The following is a 15,791-nucleotide window of genomic DNA, read 5'->3' on the forward strand; positions in this document are numbered from 1 at the left end:
CGTGATATGATCTGGAATTTTTAAAAGCTTTTGTTTTCTCTCAGCTGAAATGATTTGAATTAACATCGAGGTCAAAACAACAATTAGCAATGTGCATTTAAGCGGCTGTACATCATAATTACAAATCCGTCAACACAGATTTGTCACACATGACTGAATAGTGTGAAGGAACATCAAGCAATTTACATAACAGAAAAAGACAACTCATTTATTTTGAAAATTATTATTGGAGTTATTACACCGTAAATAAAATTAACCCCCCAGTCAGTGAAAAGATGAACATGTTTCAGTTTATTTATGTACAGATGTTCGGATGAAATGATGGAGTCAAGTACAGAGGCATTTAGATTTCTGACAAACTTCAGAAAATTAAGACTAACAACTGGAGTATTTCGTTTTACAACATAAGCCCCCCCGCAAAAAAAAATCTCCACTGGACAAAGAAAAAGCTTGACTACGTTACTGAAGGAAAAAACAAAAACATGCTCAAAGATTGAGACTGTAAAATATGTACACTTCTACAATCCTGACAGTTTAAATCTGTGCATATTTCAGAGTAGACTTCGATTTTAAAAGCTTTCGATTACGTTCAGTGTTATTAGAAAAAAGTCTCCATTTAAATTCCTGCTAAATAAATAATCAGGTTCAAACATACAATGTTCCAATCTCAAGCCACTTTAAAAGAACAAAAATAACACACACACCTCACCTAAATCACAAAATCGTTTAGTAGTACCACCAAACTAAACAGTGCATTATTACTCACAAAATTAAACCATCGGTTTTTTGTCTACAGGTTAAACTGTCTGCTGGATACCAAAATCCTTTTTTTTTTTCAATAAGCCATGCTGCTCTTATTTATAATAAAAACTTTTTTACCTGCAAAATTGACGAGAAAATCTCACCAATCACACCCGAAAGCTGCTGGTGAGAAAGTCCCAACCAAAGAAGTGAACTCAGTCTTTAACAAAACTCTTTCAGCTGCCATAGATCTCAAAGGCCAAATTGTTTGGAGACAAAGCAGCTTTGTTTTTGTAACACCGTGCTTAAGAAGTGATGGCCCATGGGAAAAAACAAACAAACACTTCACCTACTTGATTAAAATGTCAGACGTAAGAACCACCAAAATCTTTTTCTTGCAATTTCAAACCCTCAAGTCTCGAGAGATGGTTTGTGACGTTAAGTCCATCAGACCTGAACATCAAAAGAAATCGAAAGAACCAAGATGTTATTTGGGCACGGGTGAGTGGACAAGACACGTCCTCACAATTTATTAGCAGATTGGTCACAAGAAGAAAAAAAGCAACATGTTTACAGAGAAATTGAAATGGATGAAAAAAAAAAAGACAGCACACATGGGAACAAATATATGGATGTATAAACTGACGTGTAACTATGTCACATTTCTGTACAGTGGCCAACCCTTTCAAACAAGTACATGAGTACGCAAGGATGCAGTAAAGTAGTACATGAGTATGCAGATGTTTGTCAGCTCCTCTGTATTGCATGCATTCTGTATTCTACTGAACCAAGGTGCTTCTGCGTGCAGACTGATTTTCAACGCCTGCGTCAAAACTATGAGGATCTCACACTCGCACGTGCAAACACATACGTGACACATTCATACACTCACAAACACACACACATACACACGTGTTTCCCCTCTAACCTCTTTGTCACTCAAGAAAAAAAAACTAAACAAAACCTAAAACACAACTCCTCCCGCACCAGTTCATCTTCCCCAGAATGAGGGAATAAATTAGCTCCATAAAATGCTTCTTTATAAAAGAAAAATAGATATTTATATAACTGTACACCTTATCTATACAGCATAAAGACAGGGAGCACAAGAAGAAGGGAAATTATCTCCAGAAATAAGACAGATTCTGGCTCTAGCACCCTTATCCCTCCAACGCATGCGTCGCTCTTCTTTTTTTTTTGCGGGAGATGGAGCATCCCTCGCTCTGCCCAGCGAGGCCAGTTCTCCAGAGAACGGCAGGACTTCACAATGAGTCTCTATCCATCTACTGTTCTGTGTCCAGGGCCGGGTTGGATGAGTGAGCAGAGCGCAGAGGAAGCCCCATCTCTCTCTCTCTTTCTTGGTTTGACACTTGTCGAGTCGGACCAGTTCTGCCTGGTCTCGTCTGATCCGTCCCGCGGCTCCATCGTCAGTAGCTCTACTGCAGTTCAGTCCACTTGGTGGGCAGCAAAACACCCAGGGTCCCCTCACGTGACCCTTTCATACTGAAACCCTCGGCCTCTCAGCCAGAGTCTGAGTCGCTTGTGTCTGAGGATGAGGATGACGAGGATGACGAAGAGGAGTCTGAGGAGGAGCTGCTGGCGCTGAGACGTGATGGCTGGGTGTGCTGCTCCGTTGCAGGTTTCTCTGCTGGAAAAAAGGTAGAAAAAATTTTTTTAGACAACAAAACCACCTCAAGAACTTGAGAGAGATGCTTCACGTTATAAAATGTTGACACTTGAAGTACAATGTATTAAATTCTGTATCTAAACGTCACATCAGAATTTTCATTAAAAGATTACTTTCAAGTAATTTTGTACGAAGATCAAACCCATCCCTAAGTATAAAATCAAAGCATTTGTTATGACATCTAAGGAAATTAAATAAACTTTGAGTTCTAACAAAATGCCAGCAACACCAGTCACTCAGAAAATAATATCTGTAAAAGCAAATTCCTGACATAAGATTCATCTTACACTTTATTTTTATCTGTAAGCTTTTAATAATATTAAATTATCTTCAGTTGTAAAAACACTCTTTAAGACAGCAGTATGGCAGACTTACGTTTGGTCTTGGCGGGCTTCTTTCCAGAGTTGAGCTGTCCACTGACGTCCATCAGTCGTCTCTCCAGCTCCATTTGTTTCTCCAGAGCGAGCTCTTCCCGAGACTTGCCAGCAATGTTGTTTTTGCTTGCTGCACATAAACACACGGTATCCATAAGATAGGGGTACTGTGCTGCAGTACCATAGATATAAAAGTCCTCAAGACCGCTAGACTTATGAAATATTATGGAAGGCATGGACAGTTCAGACTTAAGTGCTTTGCAGTTATGCACCTCTTTAAAATGTCATATTTCTCTTTACTTTATACACTCTATTTAAAGCTTTGTTTTTATTAATATTACATCAATAGGTTTTATTTTCCATCTTTAGTGATGCATTTGGTGCATTCTTTTTTTATCTTTTACGCGTATTATCGGATATATTTTATCCATGTGCATTCTTTGACTATTTTGATCTCATCTTTTTTTGACATGCAGGTTATTTTATATCTTTATGTCTTTTCACATGAAGCACTTGTTGCATGTAATTTCTTTGTTGTAAAGCACACTGGGTTGCATTTTTTGTACAAAAAGGTGCTATACGAAAAACTCTATTATTTTTTTAAAAAAGTGAAACAACAATAGTGCATGATTATGGACCGAAAGTCACAATTACGTCATAATATCTTCTACTAACCGTATGGCTTTCGAGGTTTCTTCCTCAGACAAGTCATGACGTATCTCTCCAGCTCCCGCAGCGTTGATGGCTTCAGGGTCTCAAAGTCTATTTCGATCTCCTCTGGGTTGGTGTCTCGGAGCGAGGGCTCACGGGACTGGATGATGTAAACGACGCGGCCCAGCTTCTCACCAGGCAGCTTGTTGATGTCAAGGCTCAGTTGACGCTTTTCATCGTATGACATGGGCGCCGTCTCCTCCTCCTCGTCCGAGTCGAAATGACTCACTATGGGATCGTGAACCGGATGAGGCATGCTAAAAGTCATGCCACCCTTTTTGGTTCTGATGGAAAACAGGAAGGAGATGGAGGGAGAGAAGGTTTAAAAATGACTGAGGGACTTTTTTTTAACTTCTGATACTATTTTTACACTAAAATAACTTTTTACACAAATATCACAACATGTAGTAATCTGACTTTGTGCTGGTTTAAAGGTCTCATTGGGACCTCTTGCAAAATTTCTGGGGCAGCAAAAACAACATGCAACACATACATTTCCAATATTGTCCAATAGGTGTCAGTACTCACTTGCTCTTGTTGTTTTTCTTGCTTGGTGCCTTCTTGACCGGCATTACAGGACCGGTTGTCCCTCGGTTGCTCTTGGGTTTTGGAGTCTTTGTGATCTTGGGGGTCTTGGGTGGTCTAATAGGTGTTATCTCTTCCTCTATCTTCCGATGCTTCTCTTTTTCAACCTTTTTCTTCTTTTTCTTGTCCTTCTTCTCTTTCTTTTTCTTGGGTTTGACGATGGGGCCCTGTGAGAGAGCAGTGAGCTGCTCGTGTACGGCTTTGAGCTGAAGGGAGAAAAAAAGACAGACGTGTCAATTAAACATTTAGGGCAGGATATAGCACCATTATGTGATATGCTATACTGCATGTGTACAAACTGAGGTACAAACCTGTTCCTGCAGCTCTGCCAGCCGGTTTGCCCTCTCCTCCTCTGAGTCAGAGCTGGGGCTGCTCTCGCTCTCCTCACTTTCGCTGCTGAGCTCACTCTCAGATGACGATGAAGAGGAGGAGGACGAAGATGAGGAGCTGGGGGGTGCTGGAGGCTCGTCTGGCATCTTAGCAAAGCAGAACTCAAAGACATCCTAAAAGGATTAAACAGTATGTGAGCAGACCACTTTAAGAAGCAGGAACACTGGTATGCTTTCAGGCAGACGACAGCGAGGTAAAGTACTAAAGTGAATTATGCTTTTGAGAAATCCGCTATAACTAGCACATTACCTGCAATTTTCTGGCCATGCCCACCACATCATGATCAGGGGGGTTATACTTGTAGCAGTTTGAGAACATCAGTCTAACATCAGCAGAAAACTGCTGGGCGTCGCGATACTCTCTGCTGTCCATCTTCCGCTAAAAGCACAAGAGAAGATTTTAGCCACACACTGTATTTTTAAAAAATAAGCAAAGGTGAGTGCCCCATTGTCTCGCAACACTGGAAGTACCAGTTTAAATTAACCTATAATTATGCCACACCTTGTAGTCAATGCTCATTCTTAATCACAGAAAATATGAGTAAGAAGGTGGTACACAGTGAGAGTAAATGAACAGGACTACAGAACAGATTACACCGTTTCCCTGCTCTGACAAATGTTGACAGTTGTGTGTATTCTGAGGCGAGTACCTTAATGGTGCTGAGGTCCATGGGCTGCTTAATGATGTCGTGATAGTCGTGAAGACCAAGTGACGAGGCATCGACAGGCTTGTAGAACGGCCATGCATATGCTGCGTGCTTCTTTGACAGCAGCTCCTTCAGGACCCCACTGCAGTAGCGCAGCTGGGGGCTCAGCTTGCTGCGGCGCACCGGCGGCGGCGCCATAGAATCTGGTAAGTCCTTCTTGGGAGGCTTGATGGCTCGTCCACTTACTCCTCTCCTCCCCCCAGATCCTGCTTTAGAGCTCATCATCACTGGTCCACAGCCCATCCCCATACCCATCCCCATTCCCATCCCCATCCCCATGCCCATACCCATCCCCATGTTCATGCCCTGGCTGAGGCTAAGACCTTGGTTCATCCCCAGGCTGGAGTTGTGGTCCACTCCCAGAGAAGTGAGGGTGAGTGGGGAGTCGTGCCCACCGCCCATCCCCAGGCTGATGCCGCTGACGCCCATGGTGCTCATGATGGGCATAGCGACAGTGGTTGGGGTGGTTGTGTCTGCTTTCCTCTTCACACCTTTTTTCTTTTGAATAAAAGAAGACAAAAAGGGGTCAGAGAAGGGTGTTTAGTTTATGGTCATTGTTTTTATTCAAAGTACTGTCATAATCAGATAACACAAACATAAAATGTTTAGTGTAATGCTTTACCTTAGCGGTTGGCTGTGTGGGAGGCAGACCAGTAATGGTAGGGATGCTTTGCTCAGATGTAAGAATGGGGGGCAGGCTCTTGGTCAAGTGTGTCTGTGGGGGGGTGGAGAGGATGGAGTCAGGTGTTTCTGGGGTGGGAGGTGAGTACGCTGACTGGGAAACAGCTGGGACCTGATGAGCTGTTGTCACTCCTCCAGAGACTGTGGTAGAGAGGGGGCAAGGTTAGGAGAAGAAAAGGAGGGGGGCAGATTCAGAAAAACTAGTACTCAGTAAAATGGTTTGTGCTCCTACTTACATGTGCATTAGAAATTATTACGTGCTTGTTCTGTATGTATGACAATAGCAGACTTCACATGTCTGGCTGTATTACCTCTGCCTTTCCTGCCAGTTTTGCTTTGTTTGATTCGGGGAGGAGGAGGAGGCAGCTCTTGTTCCTCCTGGGGCATCTGAGCCACTTTCTGCAGGAAAGCCTTCTCCAGAGACTGAGCCATCAGTACTATATCATCTGTAGGCTGCAGAGGGGGGAAATTGGGCACAATGAGAGATTGTTCAAAATGTAAAGGTTTGTGAAGTTGAGTAACATGTTTATAAATAAAATAATAAAACTAGAACAAAATTCCCCAATACCTTTGCAAAACTAGACCTTAATTTAAGGTCTAAATTTACTTTAATTTAGTTTGTTTTGTTTGTCCTTGTTTTGCATCTGTCCTTAGACCGTCAATTTAATAACATTTTGCCTCTGAATCTTTCACTTAAAGGTAAGCATCTGTCACTGGCATCAGATGATGTCCATGGGATATGATTTTTATCAAATTTTAGAATGGCCGTTTTGTGGACAAAAGTCAGCATGTTCACCACATGTCCACATTTTCTTGCCAAGACTTCCCAGGCCCACATTTTTCCAGACACACACACACACACAAAGTCTTACCTTGTTATAAATGTAGCAGTTGGTAAACATGGTGTTGAAGTCCTGCATGCACTCACTGGCACTGCGGTAGTAGTTATTTTCTAGTCTCTTCTTTATGGTGCCCATATCCATGGGATTTTTGATGATCTTATGATAGTCCTGGATGGAGACAGAGACACTTCGAGGATAAGACACAGTGGCTACTACATCCCAAAATTACTATCTAGGCTTTATATTACTAACAGTAATGGTCACACATAACTTGGCATGTTGATATTTATGTTGTGATAATACTGTTTGTGGAATAAAGGTTGCCCCCCTCCTTAGAGAGAAGACAAAGTCCAATTTCTTGGTTTCACACTCACAGGTAGGTTGAGCTTGACCGCATCTACAGGTTCGTGGAAGGGCCAGGCAAAGTGATGTCTCCACAAAGACTTGAGCAGAACTTTCTGTAGAAACTGAAGTTGGTTGGTCATCCTCCCCTGTCGGTTGGGGTCTTTCACCGGGGGCTGTGGGGGTCCCAAAGGGGCCATAAGACTGAGAGGGGGCATCCCAGGACTCTCAAAGCCCTCGTAAAGCAGTGAAGGTTTTCTGATACGTTTTCCAGCTGTGGCAGAACCCTGGTCCATCGTTGTGACTCCCATTATGCCAACGTCAACCCCGACGAGGGAGCTGTAGAGAGCAGTTGAAAGTCCAATTAACTATTTGGCAGTTATCAGAGGTCATTAGAATAATACAGAGTGACCTGTGGAAAGAAAATGTAAATATATTTGTTTCTCAAGCTGGACCAAGTTTACTCTACACCTGTAGAATAAACATCAAATTGTTGACTTTAACAGCCAGTCTACTATTTCAATTTTGTTTACCAATTAATGGAGCCAAGCACACTGCCTGCATATACAGGTGCTTTACATTGAAATAGAGGCCATGAGCAAACTGGGTCTCTGCGGAAAGTCAGAGTATGCATCAATAACTTTACCAAAAACTCTTAACCATGTACACCACCCAAAAATAACTGGATGAACTGAAGATGTTCTTTTCTCCCCATACTACCATAATCATCTATGTTACATATTCAGTCCAATAAATCCTGGGATTAATTAAAAAAATAATTATCTCGCTGTGTCATACTAACATACGTGTTCTCTTGTTGGCATGTATATTATCCCTGCTTACCCCATCATTCATTCACAAGAATAAAGTATAGAGGAAATTTTACAAAGCAGTCAGTCACATGTTCTGGGCATTACTCAGCAAGCATACATCAGCCATGACTTGGAGTTCACTACTGCAAAATCAGCACTCCTGGTTCCAAGAGGCATGACGGGCATGACCACCACTTCCTCCTCTCTGCGTATATCTCACTGACTACACAGACATAAATTTTACCCTGCGTCCATCCACAAAAAAATGCCCCCCCCCCCAATAGGATTGTGGGAGTTTCAGTTGCCTGGTTACAGTTATCATTGCATTTTTGAGTTTTCCAGCAGAAATGACCATAGCATACTTTAAAAATGTTATTTTCATGGAATCATAATTTTCAAGCCCCTCAGCCATGTTAATGATCTCTAAACTCTAAAGTTTACATCCTGTTGAGTTTTACACACCCACTTGTTACATTATCAGTGGTACTGTGAATTTGCTGACAACTGCAGCTTGTAGTGTTAATGGGTAGTAATTTCCACAGGGAAAGAAAGTAAGTCTCTATTCAGAATGAGTCAGGGGCTGCCATTGACCTTTACTCCATAGCGGCTATATAATCGAGAAAGTTAGAGGGAGTTCGTGGAAAACTCTGCAGTTCTTCTGCAGTTCGATAGCTATGTTTTGACACCACGGACATATCAACATCTCTACAAGGTTATCCAATCTGTTGTTAGAAAGAAATAATGTATATAAAAATGCTTCTCTTAATTCTTGGAAGATAGTGGCTTATTTTATACTAATTCTGGGCAGTGTTAAAGTGAAACCCCAAGCTCCAATTTACACCCCGCTATCAACACTACTTTGCATATGTATAAATATCCCCAACCCCATTCAATTTATTAATTAGAATTGCTACAAATAATCCAAAATGACAGACAGCATGTCCATTAACATTTGATACATGGCTGCTGATGAGGAATGTACTTCTGCATGCTATACTTGTACCACTGCAATCAACAAGAAATCAGCCTGGCTGACTTTGATGATGGGAAATGTAAGCGTCCACTCCCTCCGTTGTCAAAGCAAAAACTCACCATAGACTCATCTCCGCTGGTCAACTGTCACTTAAACTGCAAAACAAAACTTGTTCTGAGACCAAAGGGGGTCACCTGCTGGTACATAATTTAATATCAAACACCTAAGGTACTTAGCATCTGCAGAATTTGTTTATCCTATTACAAGTTTTGCCACAGTAATTGAGTCTGCCTCTCTCTGACATTCAAAGCAAATGATGCAAATGGTGTACATTACTGTTTGCATCATGCTGTTGATAAAGGGCCCTTTGGGGCAGGTGTATAACCAATTGGTGCATCCTATTTATCCACTACCTGTACTACAGGCTTTTGGAGCACTAGTCCATCCTACTCAAGCATACTGAACAGAACTGTTGCAAATACAATGAAAGGTAAATTTAGCTGCAATTGCAGTGGAAAAAATGACTAAGAGTGCAGACTTGGCTTAAGGCAAAAATAGAAATACATTTACAAATTGGCAATCTGTTTTGAATGATACAACTTTTGGAAACACATTTGTCAGTTAGTGTACTTTATTATTTAAGAAGTAATCATGTACATGGCATTAACAACACTAAACAAAAACACTTTTTCGTTAGCTGTAAATCGGATTAACATATTAGTATGAGTAAAATTGGGTATGGGTACCCGAGGAAAAAAATCAACACAAAGAAACTGAAAATTAAGTACAGTGAGTTATGTTAAGTTAATACTACCTAGTTTGGGTTGAGTGACATTGAGCGATGTAACCAGGTAACCAACTGAAACACACACACATGGATAGCTTACGTTACACCCTCGCCTTTTAGCGTTATTGCAATGTCGGCGAAGCAGCGATCACAACAACCCCTGCTCGTCACATGGCTACAATAACAACCCGGCAAAACAAGCACCTCTGCCTTTATAGCGTTTTCTGGCGTAAGATATTGTTAGCTCGCCAGCGTTTATTATGCGTCAGAATACTTAAGAACTGTTAACGAGTCCATTTCTATTAATTTCAGACCCTATAACCAATAAATTGCACAATTACCATCATGTAAACAAGACACGTCGGCTGGCGGGCCAGCTGCTATTAATGTTAAACAGGAGGAAAGCTTGAGTATGTGACGCTAATGCTAGCTAAGCTAGCACCAACTGCCAGGCAGCGGGAGAGAGCGGCCAACGGCAGAGGCGCTCGAAAGATGGCGCCGGCGTAGTGCGAACAACAGTCGCAGCTTGTTACAACCCACAAACCAATTTTATTTTCTTAACGTGAATATCGCTACTTTTCCCTTTAACGACGCGGCAAAATTCTTCCTGCAGCACATTCACTGTCCATTTCCCTCTTCCACTCGGCAAACACCGGCTGCCAGTAACGATATTTTGAGGGAGGAAAAAAAAACCTCGTAAGAAATGTTTTCAATATTCCCTCTGATGGAAAGCTGAGAGTCAATTTTACCGGTAGATACCTGTCAAGGAGCGGGTTAACAGCCATATCCATCAGGATGGATCCGGATTCTGTTTTTAGCTAGACTCAGACCTGGATCCGTCTCTGTTCGTCAGTTCTCTCCGCTCCCCGCCACGGCGAACTCCTTTAATCTGCTTCGTTGAAATGGCGACTGAGCGACTACACCCGCTCTTTTATAGACAGCCCACTCACCCTATTGGGTAGACTACCTCAGACTGTCCACGCCCTCTGAGTTTCTATTGGCTACTTCACATGTCCGTCAAAGTCACCACACCCCTAGATACTGAGACTTCACTGACAAACTTTCGGGCCAACCTATTCGCATGTTTTCGCTGTCCGTCACGGAAATTGCACAATACTATTGGCCGAGCCTATTCAGTAATACAGAAACGCTTTCTGTAACTGGCTCCTCCATTTAATCCAGCACAAAAAGCGAGGGCGACCAAAACCACCCTCCTCCTTCTCGTGTTACATTACGTCAACGTGTGCAAAGCGACGGCGCGGATTGGTCACAAAGGTTGTAACGCGGGCTTCCAGGGTAAATACCAAGAAGCCTATTGGTTCTTCCACCAGGTCACACGCGCCCCTCAAGAGCCTCTCCCCACGAGACCTCCGCTTACCAGAATATCCGCATTTCTGTCTTTGAGAAGAAGCACACAGCCGCCATCTTTAAGCACAATGACACAGACTATTATAACGTAAATATTAACAAAATGTGAGCGAAAACATCAAGTAAAACACACAAAACACTATATGTTTCGCGTACAAACACAACTGCGATAATCGGAGATTATCTTCTGCAGGAAAAAAGGCCACCACTTGGGTGCACAAAGACAAACAAGGCCTCCATAGATCAAACACCAAAGAAGTACTTTAACGCCCAAATTTACAATACCAAAAGTATGTGTAACGAGAAGGCTAAAGTCTATTTAGTCATACGAATAATATAAAAAAGACCACACCCAGACTGAGTCATAAAGACTACCAACTGTCCACTGAATGACACAGCAGTTTTCCCTCGTTGACCTTAATACTACTTTTAATCAAAGTAAATGCTGTTTTAACTAAATCAAATTAATAAGACGATCACACTATTATCAAAATTACAATATTAAAAAATCGAAACGAAAACTAATCATAGTTTCGAAATTGTAAATGCCACGCCCTAGTTTTCTAAGTTTACAAAACGGCTCAAACCAAAACTTAAAAACACAATCACAAAAAAGTAGGTTTTTGCAAGATATTTTAAAGCGACCGACATTATCTACAAATTCAACAACCACACAAAATGGTTACCTAACCACTAGGCGCCCATCCCCCACACCAAGGTTACAAATTCCCCACAATGTCACTCAAATAAACGCTGAAAAGTAACAACAGATCCTTGCAACATTAAATACTACTATAGTTTAACAACTTTACGCTGTGAAAACATGAAGAAAATGTCGGTTAAAAAACAAAAAAAAAGTTAAATTATCCAAGACTTTTTTTAAAAGTATGAAAAAAACACCTTGAATTTGAAATAAATACAAAGGTCGAATAGTAAATCCAAAAATAATGCGAAACCTTTCTTCAAATATTCTTCTTGTCTTCCACCTCGATACTTTTTAACCAACACATTTCCCTCAAACATGTCCGCCTTCTTCCCCCATTCCCTGCGCCGGGTGGGGGAGGGGAGTCATGTGACTGTTTATCGAAACTTCGACACGTGGCATTCCGGAAAAACCGCAATAAAATACATCCGCATCTCGTCCTTTCTCATAAAAACGTCTTCTCCATACACACATCCTGTGATTGACACACAGTTTTAGGCCCGGTTTTGAGGATAAAGTTGGCAAAATATCCGAACAAAGAGCATACTTTCCGCTGGATTTGGCTCACTCCGATTGGTCAAGTTTGACCACGTGACGCAAACGCTTTTAGTATTATTGATTGTCCTAGTTCCCAAAACTTCTCCTGACGGAATCCGTGTGTCATCGCTGTAATCCTTTACATCTCATGTGAAGTTTATCTGTTTGTCTCAAAAGGGTTTGTAATGTCTGTTTTCTTCTGACGAAGATTGCTGACGAGCTCGGTTGTGTTGCAAACACAAAACATTGCGCATGCGCCCGTGCCAACGACGCACCGAGAGAGCTGAAGGCTGATCCCAGAGCAGTTTCGGGTTTTTTTCTTCTTGTGTTAAATTTGAGAGATCACAGTGTTCCCTGGAAAGGAGGTGGGATCCAGCTGCAGACGAAATGACGAGGGTTTGGTTTCCCAATTAAAGCAGGAATAAGTAGAAACACATTTTGTTATTTGTTATGACTCATTGACTTATAAGTGATCAAGGCCTTTCAGAAAGTTGTTTTTAATTAACACTGACCAAGAGTATCCATTTCTTTACAGGAAAAACCCAATCAAATTAAACTATTCGTATATACTAATAGGGGGACACATTTGTGCAGCATCCGTTAAGAAAAGAAGAGCAGTTGTCTTTAATTTGAATGCATACACAGTGATGCCTAAATCTCAACATACACCTCCACAAACTGCTGTAATCTCAGAATATATGAACTTTATTAATCAAGATGCTCTAGAGAGAATAGTTTCCATGTGAAATGTAAAATAATTATTTTTGGACATTAGCATTCTTATTGCTTTGTGGGTTTTTTTGTTTTTTTGTTTGTTTTTTTTTAACGAGGTGGAGTATTTATTTGAATTAAGTCTGATTTCATTCAAACAACAGAGTCTTAAATGTGCCCATAAATTTGCTTGTATTCCTAAATGAAAATCTTATTAAAATCACTCATTAAAAAAACTCAGAATAAAGGTCATACCTCTCTCTTTTGAATGCAATTCACTTAAGTGAATTACCTTCATGAACAAAATTGTTTCTAAGACCATCTGCACAAATGTAGGTCTCTTTTTTATTCACTTTACTCATTAATCTTAATATCAATATTTATGCAATGAGTTAGGTCTGCACTACAACTCAGTTCGTTTATGAGACGTATTTGCATCAAAGCTGTGTTCCTACTTTAAACCTCATTGTTCAATAACAGAACAATCTGGTATCTGACTGATGAACTGTGATTTAACCCCACAGCAATAATCTGCGGATGACTAAGACCCAAACACATCTTACTGATAAGGAAGTGCAATGAGTACAGGTACATTGGAACGAGTTTAATGGCTCATGTCTGATCTTGTTTTCTTTTGCAATCCATAGCATATTTGTTGGCTGAATTGTACTCGTTTTCTCTTTGAATATTTAATATTAATTTTATCTTATCCTGTTTGTGATTATTGCCAGGTTGTCTTGCTCTCCAAATGTTGTTATTGGTTCTGCAGGGTTGGTTTCAGCCATTCTGCCTCACTCTGTAAGTGTATACAGATGTTTGTGTTGCTGGGGTCCACAACTCAACAACACAAGTGAAAACAGACATTGGGAAATATTATGTATTCATGAAAAATTATTTGAATTAATGCTAAATAAGACAGAATGTATTTTATTTTATCTTGAGAGCATTAAGATATAACTATTGTATTTGTTTCACATTTACATTTATCTCTAAAAATCAGTAAAAGCCTGATTAAGAAAAAATATCGTTACACAAAAAAAAATATGATTAACATGAAACCAAAAGTATTGACAAAGACAAAAATTGCTGATCATTCACTGATCTGAAACTAAAAAATGCACATTGCATTTAGGTCCAAGTTGCTATATATTGTTAAGAAGACTATGACCTGAATGTCCAGGAGCAGCCATGTAGGAAGGGGAACTGGAAAAAGGGAGGGGTTGGTGGATTACATCAGAATCAGCCTCCTCTGACTCATCAGTGTGCTCTCTTTCTCTCTCTCCCCCAGTGTGTCCCTCTCTCTTTTCTTCCAGCTCTTGGCTGCATCAGCCTGTCACATGATGACAATCGTCCAGAAATGGTTGCCAAGGAAGCTCTCTCCCTCACAACGCCTCAGTCCTGAGTCATATAGGTTGCCATAGTTTTACAGATCTACTGTGAACTGGTTCAGTTTTGAGTCTGTTGTCATAAATGGATGCCAACAAAATTAATCTATTCTGAGTGTCACATAGGCTATTTTGTATGGCTGTCCTGTTAACTCTGTAGATCTATTCACTTCCTCTCACTATGGCGGGGAAGCCTTCCTTAGCAACAACAGTCCCTTTGACAACTGATGTAAGCAGCAGTTTTCAGTTACAGAAGAGCACTGTGCATATAGGGTTGCTATTCAGTACTGCTGTTGCGATGTCATCTATTAAACATCACATTTTCAATGAAAAATTGTGAATGGCAGGGATATAAACTTTCATGTCAATTACACCCACACAAACGCACACCCACTAACTCACAATTAAATTCAAAGAAGCTTTATTGGCATACTGAAACACAGTATTGCCAAAGCACATTATAAGCAGGGAGCATGTTATACAAACTGTAGAACATTCTGTTAACATTATAGTGCAAAAACTACCATGTCAATAATGACGCAAATATAATAGATCAGAAATACTTAAAAATCCTATGAGGGAAATTGTTTCATTACAGCAGCAAATAAGAGAGAAGCAACTGAATAAAATAGTTGTTAAAAAGGCAAAATAATGCAAATATATATACACAAAGGAAGGCACTTAACATAGAATAAAATAAAATAATGACAATGAGAAAGATATGTACAGTATGTAAAGAGATCAAACAACAACAACAACAACAACAAATATTTAAAAAGAGCAATAAAAAAGAAAAAAATGCAAATAAGTGTGCAAAAATAGCAAGACCACTGTTGTAGATTTTTGTCTTTCTAAAGCACATAATTGCCCATCTCTGATTTATAGAACAAAAGGGGGACTGGGCTCTGTGTCTGACCATCGTCTGTTAATCAGCATGCAGTGATGCCCACTTTGTGAAACAAAACAATTCATCTGGCGACATTTTGGTTTGGGAGGGGTCACTTACTGTTCATTAAAGCCCGGCCGATAAAGACTAACTCTGCTGCAGAAGTGCAGCTCTATGTGCTTTGCTAATAAAGTTAGTATTTTGTTTATGTTGGTTATGCAATCATATTCAGCAGGTTTGTGTTTAAATTTGGGGAGATGTTTACTTCAGCTTGATTGAAGTTTTGTGAATTCCTTTAGAAAGTTGCAGCTCTGTATCATCTTTTTTTCATGCTTATAGCACCTCTCAGCTTGATTTCTGACCACTCTCTCTGGACTCCAAAAGTTTCAAAATGCAGCTGCGAAACTCTAAACTAGAACAAAGAAATGACAACACATCACTCCTGCTCTCACTCACCTGTACCTTTTTTTTTTTTTTTTTAAAGCCTTTAATGTACTAGCCCCATAATACATAATACATTATCCCCCTATAGGTGACTCAGGTTATCCTCACAACAGCTCTTAACGCCTC

The 15,791-nt window shown here is 40.5% G+C and overlaps 1 protein-coding gene and 1 long non-coding RNA gene across 4 annotated transcripts; one reads left to right on the top strand and one right to left on the bottom strand.

Annotated features, from left to right (window-relative positions):
* Window positions 1–271: 271 nt before the first annotated feature.
* On the bottom strand, window positions 272–12,389 carry brd2a (bromodomain containing 2a). Of its 2 annotated transcripts, none has more exons than XM_042506959.2 (12): window positions 10,391–12,389; window positions 7,092–7,398; window positions 6,748–6,885; window positions 6,187–6,328; window positions 5,817–6,016; window positions 5,138–5,692; window positions 4,738–4,866; window positions 4,410–4,601; window positions 4,042–4,304; window positions 3,478–3,797; window positions 2,804–2,932; window positions 272–2,386 (listed from the first exon to the last, which is right to left on the bottom strand). In XM_042506959.2, the coding sequence occupies exons 1-12, from the start codon at window positions 10,420–10,422 to the stop codon at window positions 2,262–2,264; spliced, it is 2,532 nt and encodes an 843-aa protein (XP_042362893.1). In that variant the 5' UTR covers window positions 10,423–12,389; the 3' UTR covers window positions 272–2,261. The 2 variants fall into 2 exon arrangements, with proteins under 2 accessions (XP_042362893.1, XP_042362891.1); XM_042506957.2 differs by having other exon boundaries at window positions 272–2,389.
* Window positions 12,389–15,466, top strand: LOC148186678 (uncharacterized). 2 transcript variants are annotated; one of them, XR_015779387.1, is made up of 4 exons: window positions 12,389–12,664; window positions 13,475–13,538; window positions 13,682–13,748; window positions 14,264–15,466. It is a non-coding gene; the product is annotated as an uncharacterized LOC148186678 (long non-coding RNA). The 2 variants fall into 2 exon arrangements; XR_015779386.1 differs by having other exon boundaries at window positions 12,389–13,538.
* Window positions 15,467–15,791: the final 325 nt, after the last annotated feature.

This window comes from Plectropomus leopardus, chromosome 17 (assembly GCF_026936395.1).
Source record: "Plectropomus leopardus strain MGB_pleo_1.0 chromosome 17, ASM2693639v1, whole genome shotgun sequence".
Taxonomy (NCBI): Eukaryota; Metazoa; Chordata; class Actinopteri; order Perciformes; family Serranidae; genus Plectropomus; species Plectropomus leopardus.

Coding starts and splice junctions, on each gene's coding strand:
- brd2a (XM_042506957.2), bottom strand. CDS start 10,422: ATGGATATGGCTGTTAACCCGCTCCTTGACAG. Junction 7,399..10,390: donor GTTAACCCGCTCCTTGACAG/GTATCTACCGGT, acceptor TGCTCTCTACAG/CTCCCTCGTCGGGGTTGACG. Junction 2,933..3,477: donor GAAACCTCGAAAGCCATACG/GTTAGTAGAAGA, acceptor GTTTATGTGCAG/CAAGCAAAAACAACATTGCT.